Source organism: Lagenorhynchus albirostris, chromosome 15 (genome assembly GCF_949774975.1).
Source record: "Lagenorhynchus albirostris chromosome 15, mLagAlb1.1, whole genome shotgun sequence".
NCBI classification, from domain to species: Eukaryota; Metazoa; Chordata; class Mammalia; order Artiodactyla; family Delphinidae; genus Lagenorhynchus; species Lagenorhynchus albirostris.
Window position 1 is genome coordinate 28,098,925 of NC_083109.1, and position 9,182 is coordinate 28,108,106.

A 9,182-nucleotide genomic window follows, 5' to 3' on the forward strand; every position below is an offset into this window, starting at 1 on the left:
AGTTATCTCCAACTGGGGCGGGGAAGAAGCGTCATCATGGTAACTGGACCTCATACACTCAGGCCTCTAACTTCTCTATGATTTTCACCAACGCCCCTCTCCCCGCAAGGAGGCTGAGGCCGAAGTTTCATTCCTCCCACTTCACAAAGAAAACAATACTCAGAGAGACAGAGCACCTTGCCCAAGGCCACACAGCCAATAAATGGCAGACCCTGGACTCAAACCCAGGTTCTACCAGCTCCAAAACCAGTTATCTGTTCTCATACACCAGGAAAAGCAAGGTTCGGCGACCCTAGTAGACTGTCGGGTGGGAGAGGGAGTTCCTGCAGATGAGGCACAATTCAGCTACCACAGGGTCCCTCGGACCACTTCACACCTACCCCCAAAAAACCTGCAAAGAAAGCTCTCGGCACCCTACGCCGTGCTCCCTCCTGACCCTGTTTCTGATCCACTGGCTGGGAGGTCTCAGCTGCAATCTTGGGGAAGTGTTTTCGGCATCGCTCAAGTTTTCTTAACACATTGACCAAGTAATGACTGCCTCCCTCCATTTTATACATTTCCTAAAGGAGTTTCTGTATTAGGATGCAAAGCTGGTTTCTCTGACTTAGAGAAAACCTGGGATTCCTGGTTTCATCTAGATTTAATCTTCTAACAGATTTAGCCCCTAAAAACAATCCATGGCATTTAAACTGACAATATCTCACAATAATCCAATGGCTTGGATTGATATTTTTATTATTATCATTATGGATATGAAAGGCCCATCATTTGGGATGTTCAATTCTACTACCTAGAATGGCTCATGCCACTTTCTGCCTCCACTCCTCGCTTGGAGCCTTGACTTGTGAGTCTTTCACCATCTTGAGGCTTTGTCCTTTTCAAACCACACCTCTTAAACACCAGGAACAGAACCTGACAGGCCAAGCTGAATAGGCTTTGTCCCCTCCAGCCTTCCCCCAGCCCCCTACTCCAGGCAAAACCTGCCAGCAGGGGCAGATATTTGATCCGTCATAGAAGCTATGATGTTACACTGCCCAGATGTTCAACTCACCGGACTGAAGGCTCAGGTTACGGATAATCAGGGCTGCTCTAGCCTACAGACCCCATGCCCACCCTATCCTCCCACCCTGAAGAGTCAGTTAGGATCAATGTCCCACATGGTCAACTGAGATGGAGTATGTAGGACCTGCATGGGTCGGAGGCTCACAGAATTGACCCCTTTAGAGTCTTCACACTAGTGGCCTAGAAGGCACATACTCTCAAAGCCCTCTAGGGCCTTTCAGAATGGACGATGCCCTCCCCCAGTCCTCAAACACCTTTATCTCCTTGCCCGCTAGGGCCCACTTCCTTTCTTTGTCAGTAGTTGTTTTCTTTTTTTACGGTACACGGGCCTCTCACTGTTGTGGCCTCTCCCGTTGCGGAGCACAGGCTCCGGACGCGCAGGCTCAGCGACCATGGCTCACGGGCCCAGCCGCTCCGCGGCATGTGGGATCTTCCCGGACCGGGGCACGAACCCGTGTCCCCTGCATCGGCAGGCGGACTCTCAACCACTGCGCCACCAGGGAAGCCCTCTTTGTCAGTAGTTTAAAGAGAATCGGGACAGAGCCTGGAAACACTCGACAAGAGAAACAGAACAAATGTGATCAATGTGGCTAGAACTTTCAGGCCACCAGAATGTGCCTGATTTCTCCCCCAATAAATTGGGGCTGCACTTTACAGCTACGGGAGTTGGGGAAGGAAGTTACAAATTCAGCATTAAAAAAAAATGTTTTTTCTGTTACCAGAATAAGGTCAGGCCTAAGAGACATATTATTGAGGAAGGGGAGGTAATGAAGGCCCACACTGTGTCCACAGAAATACAACAAAGCCCCTACCCTTTCCTGTTTAAAAGATCCCCCCGCCCTTGTCCAGGGAGTTAGTGAAAACTGTGCACGTGACTTTGTAAAATGTGTGCTAAGATCTAGTCACAGCAGGTAATTCAATCCCAAGACCAAGACCAGGCTGTAGCAAACTCTGGATTTAGCCCAGTCTAACCTGAGGACTTAGGGGGTCCTTTAACAGGACCGAGTGAGATGCTGGCTGTGTGACAGTGGTGGCCACCAACACTGGGTCAGAAAATGGCACAGGAATGGTCAGCACCTGCCAGACACTCTCGTCCCCTGAAGGAACGGCCAGATGCAGAAACTGGGCTCCCATTCCGTATAGGAATTCCTAGGGCAGAACTGGAGGGGCCATCCCTCTCACCTCACAGTCAGGGGGACTGAGGCCTGGAGTGGGGAGGTCGTCCCAGGGCTGACTTCTCCCCTCATCGTGAAGCCACCTCCCACCTTAGACAGTCAGGGCTCAAAGCCAAGTTTGCCCAACACCCATCCATGGCTGATGAGGACAGCAGAGAACCCGGAATTCCCCAAGGCATGGGGAACAGGATGGGCAGCCTTTCAGACAGCTCTCGACCCTCGGGCAGGCCAAGAAACTCATCCTCCAAGGGCAGCAGTTTCCAAACTTCTGTATTTTTAGCAGCAGAAGCCATCCTTCAAACAAAACCTTATGCAAAACCTCAAGCTACAAAACAGATCGGGGGCAGCTCTCCCAAGCGAAGCCTGGGCCAGGCCCCAAGCTCCCCCTCCAGCACCCAGGACTCCTTCCACGGGGCCCTATGTGGAGCTCAGTCCGAAACCCCAGACTCGGAGGCCTTGTAGCCCTGAAGCTGAAGCAGCCAGATAGGGTGGGCTCTTACTTAAGACCCCTGGAGGGTGCGGCTGGTCTCCGAGACCTGGACGACTTCGTTCTCCACCAGGGCCTGGCTCCCATCCCCACTGAGCTGTCTCATGCGCAGGTTAATGGAGCCGTAGGTCTTCCTGGAGCCCCTGCCAGGGACGAAGTTCGGCCGGCGGTACAGCTCTCCCTTGCACAGGGAGACCATCAGCAGCACGGACAAGAGCATGCCGCCCACTGTGAGCAGCCCCAGGCCTGCAATGATGCACTTGTCCAGGTGTGAGCCCAGGCGCGCATAGTACATTTCTAGTCGTTCCATCTCCCGTGCTGACACTGTGTCCGGGTTGACACGGGCCTCTCGGGGGATGGTGTACGCAGTCACCACCAGGAGGATCCCGCTCACCAGGAAAACCAGAGCGGAAACGAAGCCGTAATCCACCGGGCGGCTCACAGGCTCCAGGCCTGGCCCCTCTTCTGAACGCAGGGACAGGTCGTCCCTCTGGGATCGGGGCCATGAGGGGACGCCCTCAGGGGGGCTGGGGGAGCTGCCCAGTCTGGCATCCCTAGGGTTCTGGAAATGAGTCTCGTGCTCCTCCGAAAAGAAGCAGGCATTCTCCACACCCTCCCTGCGTGGGGCCGCTGGACCCAGAGGAGCTGGTCTCCTTGGGGCCTGGGGACCATTGCTCAGTGTCTTCAGTTCCAGACCAGGGGGAGATGCCATTGGGAAGGCGGGCCCCAGCTCATCCCTTGGCCGCTGGGCAGCTAGAAGAGAAAACAGAAAGTCAGTGGAATTTAGCGAACCTCTACTGAGAGCCTGCTGGTGCCAGACATCACAGAAGGCCCCGAGAGATGTGAAGGTGAGTCCGGCCGAGTCTCCACCGGGGAGGAGGGGGAGCCCGCCAGCCAGAGGGGGAGGCAGGGGATAAGATAATGACAGAGCAGTGAGACCCAATCCGTGCTAGGATCCTGCTTCACCACTGGCGGGCATGTGGCTTTGGGCAATTCCCGTATCGTCTCTGGGCCTGTTTCCCTCTATATTAAATGACAGTAATACTACCACTCCGTATTTAACAGGGCTGATATAGGGATTGAGTTAATCCATATAAAGTGCTCAGAACAGTAAGGACTCAGTAAGTATCAGCAATGAGCTATTATGGTGGAGGGAATTTAAATACAGTAGATAGGTTCTAATCCCAGCGTCACCACTTGAGCTTTGGCAAGTGAGGTGACCTTTCCAGACTCAATTTTCTCATCTGTTAAATGTGAATAAGCCAAATGTCTCCCTCATAGGGATGATGTGAGGATTTCATAAAATAAGGCATTTAAGGCCCCTGCCAGTTCAATTAATGGACACTGTTGTGATGAAGTGAGAATGACTGGGGGCAGAGGAAGGGGTAGAGATGAAGGTGGTCGTAAGAACAAAAGGAGAAAGTTAGGGAAGCTTCTAGGAGTTGGTGGCATTTGAGCCAAACCTCGGAGTATGAGTGGGAAACCCCCCAGCACTGAGAGGGGACAAGGGCATTCTGGAGAGGGAGAAGGGGTGCCTTGAGGTCAGCTGGGACCAGCTCGCTAGGGACTCTGAAAACCAGGCCAAGGAGCCAGGGAGGCGAGGCGTTGGGGATGGGAGGGCTAACATCGCCTAGGTTTTGGAAAGCTCTCTCTGGCTGCTGCATGGAGGACAGACAGGATGGGGAAGGAGGAGAGTGGAGGCCAGGGGTCCAGGGAGGAACCCATTGTGGTCAGGGGAGACATGGAAGCTGAGAGGGCAAAGAGAAAGGAGCATATCTGAGAGCCATGACTGAGGTCAAGGCCAAATGCCTTTATGTAAATGGAAGATGGGAGGACCTGGATGCAGACCACAGAAGGGGAGCTGGGAGAGGAGCGGGTAAGGGGGTACTCTTTGCTCAAAGAGGAGACACCCTACCCAAGTACCTGAATACACACCCACACAGACAGACAGCACATGTGCCAAAGGATACCAGCTTACAGCCCATGGGCCATATTTGGCTCATAGAAGTTTTGCTTTCTTTTGTTTCTGGTCTGTTCATCTGGTTTTTGGTGAAGCAGTTGCCAATATATAAAAAGCAAAAGATTTTACACTTTATTTTTTAATTTATTTTTTTAAATAGATCTTTATTGGAGTATAATTGCTTTACTATACTGTGTTAGTTTCTGTTGCACCACAAAGCGAATCAGCCATATGCCTACCCATGCCCCATATCCCCTCCGTCTTGAGCCTCCCTCCCATCCTCCCTATGCTACCTCTGTAGGTCATCGCAAAGCACCGACCTGATCTCCCTGTGCTATGCTGCTGCTTCCCACCAGCCAACTATTTTACATTTAGTGTATGTATGTCGATGCTACTCTCACTTCGCCCCAGCTTCGCCCTCCTACCCCATGTCCTCAAGTCCATTCTCTATGTCTACCTCTTTATTCCTGCCCCGCAACTAGGTTCATCAGTACCCCCCCTTTTTTTTTTATAAATTTATTTATTTTTGGCTGCGTTGAGACTTCACTGCTGTGTGTGGGCTTTCTCTAGTTGCAGTGAGCAGGGGCTACTCTTTGTTGTGGTGCGCAGGCTGCTCATTGCAGTGGCGTCTCGTTGCAGAGCACGGGCTCTAGAGTACAGGCTCAGTAGTTATGGCGCATGGGCTTAGTTGCTCCGTGGCATGTGGGATCTTCCTGGACCAGGGCTCGAACCCCATGTCCCCTGCATTGGCAGGCGGATTCTTAACCACTGCACCACCAGGAAAGCCCACCACCCTTTTTCTTTTTTTAGATTCCATATATATGCGTCAGCATACGGTATTTGTTTTTCTCTTTCTGACTTACTTCACTCTGTATGACAGACTCTAGGTCCATGCACCTCACTACAAATAACTCAATTTCATTTCTTTTTATGGCTGAGTAATATTCCATTGTATATATGTGCCACATCTTTATCCATTCATCTGTCAATGGACATTTAGGTTGGTCCCATATCCTGGCTATTGTAAATAGTGCTGCAGTGAACATTTTACACTTCACACCTTGGATGCCTGGCTTCTCTTGCAAAAGGAAAGAATCTCACCACCCTAGCCCCCATTCCCTCACAGCCACACTCAGCTGGAGCTGATGATGGAGTCCTCCCTCAGGCAGATCTGGTGCTCCCCCGACACGCCCCAACTGGCACGTAGAACTCCTGATCCCACAGCAGAACTACCCCATTCCCCCTGCACACTGATGTACTGTGGGTACATACACCACAGACCCAAGTCCCCACACTGCACAGAGACCCCCAGGTGCAGAGTGGCTCATATGCCCTAGTGTGTCTACACACATGTACACAGGATTCTAGACCTTTCTCTGCATTCGTGGGCCTGAATTTATTCTCCAGTTCTCTGTGCTTCAGTGTGTGTGTGTGTGTGTGTGTGTGTGTGTGTGTGTGTGTGTGTGTGTGTGTGAGAGAGAGAGAGAGAGACAGAGAGAGAGAGAGAGAGAGGATATAAGCAAATGAATGAAGTGAAAATGAATGGAATGAATGAAATTTAAAGAGCCTCAGGGCAGGAAGGCTCGATCTTTCTGATCTTCCTTCCAACATGGGCCTGCATCAGACACCTCCTCTTAGCACACACAGGGCCTTTCATGTGAGTACAAAGCCTGTTTCCACTTACAACCCATCTCTATGACCATGTCCCTTTTTCCTGAGTTCCAATTTAATAAATGTTTACTGAGCACCTACACTCCCTGCTGGGCCCTACTGCGGGCACTTCGCTCAGGAGTATTGTGTAGAACCCCCACGAGCCCCACGAGCCCCACGAGCAGTTATTACTATCTCCATTTTACAAAATGTGGCCAAGATCCCATGGCATGCATGTGGGGGCCAGGAGTTGAAAGCAGGTTCCCCAAGAATTGTTATCACTTAAAAGCCTGCAAACCCACACGCTCTTGTACCAGTGGCATCATTCCGCCCTCCTTCCCTGGTCTTCCAGGCCTCATCTGTAGATTCTCTACTTTATCCCACTGTTTAACATCAACCACGAGCAGCTTGAGGGCAGGGATATGTCTGGGTCCGCAGCCCCCTGCACAGGGCTTGGAACACAGCCAGCCCTCAGGAATGGTTTGGCAACCTGCCCAGGCAGACAATCCTTCCCACACACAGGGTGGGGAGTGCCTACTCAGGGCCAGGCTCTGCCCAGACTGCTCCCACTTTCCAGTAAACCAAGAGGAGAGGTGTGTTCATTGGCTTTTTTTACTTTTGGCACCAAAAGCATTTTCCTGAGTGCCCAGCCAGTAACAGGGACTGGCAGTGACCACTCCTGCCCAGTTGGTGTCCAGATGTGGTCCCCCACCCATGTCTTAAGCATCCTCCACAGAACTCAGCCCCTGGAGTGGCCCAGGAACCCCCTTCCCAGACCAACACATTGATGCTTCCATATCCCAGAAAAAACCCAGGACACCCAAATTCTTGGAGCAGGGCTCTTTCACTTGGCAGGAACCCAAAACTTTTTCCTTAGGATGCCAGCAGAGTTAGGAAGAGGGTGGAGGAAAAGGAGGTTCCCTCTTACCTAGAGTTGCTATGTATCTGACACACAGGTTCAGAGATGCCCACCACTTACAAGGACATGCCCAGTAAATTATCCAAAACATAAGCAGAAACAGACAAGCTGACAATGATGCTGGTGTCCACTGCTCACACCCCACAACTGTACCAGTAACACTCCAGTTTCATATGCAGTCCAACAGGACCTGAAAAGCACACCCCAGTTCCACACTCATACCCCCAGGGGCCTTTTCCACATGCAACATTCACAGACATGGGAAGCCACGCAGTGTGAGCCACAGATCCGTAGACCACATTGGTACCCACACCCCAGCAAGGGACAGAGCTGGTTACACACACACACACACACACACACACACACACACACACACACACACAGAGTTTACTACCCTCAGGACTGCTAAGACCCACCAAGATCCCCCCAGGCCCAGCACCCCACCCACTGGTGTGCACTAACACGCGGGGAGACAGACGCACAGCAGGAGTGGGTAAGCTTCACAAAACCCAATCGATAGACACACGCACGAGTTGTACACAAAGCCTCGGGCTCTCAGATATGTCCACGCTGTTATACCCAAAGTTCCACGCAGAAAGCCCCAGCACCCCGACTGCCCGCCGCACCCGCGCGCCCGCCAGCCCGCAGCTCACACCCCCTGCTCCTGCCCTTGACCACAAACGCCACTGGGCCGGGCCAGGCCGGACCGGGAAGAGCGGCGCCGGTAGCCAGGCGGCCAGGCGACCCACGAAGGCCAGGATCTGCGAGGACAGGCGTGCGCCCGGGTCCCCTCGCCTCGTGTCCTTCGGCCGGGCCGCGAGGTCAGGCTAGCTCTCCTTGGCCGCCCCTCCCCGCCTCGGGCCCTCGGTCTCCCGCCGCCCCTCGCAGTCCCCTTTTCGCGTGCGTACCTGTGCCGGGCCTCCCTCACTGCCTCCCCACGCGGGAGGCGAGGGCGCCGGGCAACGGCGAGGGCGCGTCCTCCCAGTGCGCCTCCCCGCAGCCGGTGCCCGCCCGCCGGTGTCTGTGCTGCGGCGCAGCCCAGGAGAAAGCGGGCCCGGCCGCCGCCTCCTCCTCGCCCTCCCCGGCTCCCGCCCCCTTCACGGCCGGGCCCGGCCCGGAGACGCTGCCGCGGCGCACTTACCTGCTCGCTCCGCGCGGGGCTGTACCGAGGCGGCCACGGCCTCTGAGGGCTCCGGGGAGGGAGGACGGGGAAGGGGCGGGAGCCGGGGATCGCCGAGCGCAGCGGATCGGGCTCCGCCCGCGGCCGGCGAGGGCGCCGGGAGAGTTATCGCGGGGAGGCACTGGGAGGAGGGTAACGGACTAGGGTGAGAGTGGGGGGACACGTATCCATCCTCCTGCCCTCCCCACCCCTTGGGGCAGATCTGTTTCGCCAGCACCTGGGCTTAGGGAACTGGAACCTTCATCTCGTGGTGCCTGGGCGCAGCGGCGAGGCGCGGGGGTGAGTGCTGAAAGAGACCCCTCCCTCGGCCGCCGGCCTCGCCCCTCGGCTGGGGAGCCCGTACTGCGCCAAGCCCCCACTCTTCCTCCGCTCCTCACCCCCTCACACACACACAGCCCTCAGGTAGGACCCAGAGTCCTCTCCGAGGTCCTTAGGTCGGGATAGTCTTCTCTGGCGTTTGTGGCTCCGTGGCTCAAGGGCGCCACCTGAAGGCTGAAAAGAAGCCTCTGAAGACCACCCCTCACCCCCAAACACACACGCGCGCGCGCGCGCGCGCGCACTCCTCCTTTTCCCCTGCTCTTCTTTTTTTGTGGGACACTGAGGTACACAGCCCAAGACGGGTGTTATCTTGGAGGATTACCAATGGCCACACACACCTTCTTCCTCCAAGGCCCAGCTGTAGTGCCCCCTCCCCTGGGAAGCCTAGCTCGCTGCCCCACACACTCCCTCGCCCCAGGGGCCCCTACAGC

General features: G+C 54.6%; 1 protein-coding gene across 1 annotated transcript; it reads right to left on the minus strand.

The window, feature by feature from the left end:
- Positions 1-2,737: 2,737 nt before the first annotated feature.
- Positions 2,738-8,244, minus strand: TMEM74B (transmembrane protein 74B). Its single transcript, XM_060124692.1, has 2 exons — positions 8,162-8,244; positions 2,738-3,477 (listed from the first exon to the last, which is right to left on the minus strand). The coding sequence occupies exon 2, from the start codon at positions 3,434-3,436 to the stop codon at positions 2,738-2,740; it is 699 nt and encodes a 232-aa protein (XP_059980675.1). The 5' UTR covers positions 3,437-3,477; positions 8,162-8,244.
- Between the last annotated feature and the right edge of the window lie 938 nt (positions 8,245-9,182).

What these genes read in the sequence shown, in the direction of transcription:
- TMEM74B (XM_060124692.1), bottom strand. Translation starts at nt 3,436, where the DNA reads ATGGCATCTCCCCCTGGTCTGGAACTGAAGACACTGAGCAATGGTCCC.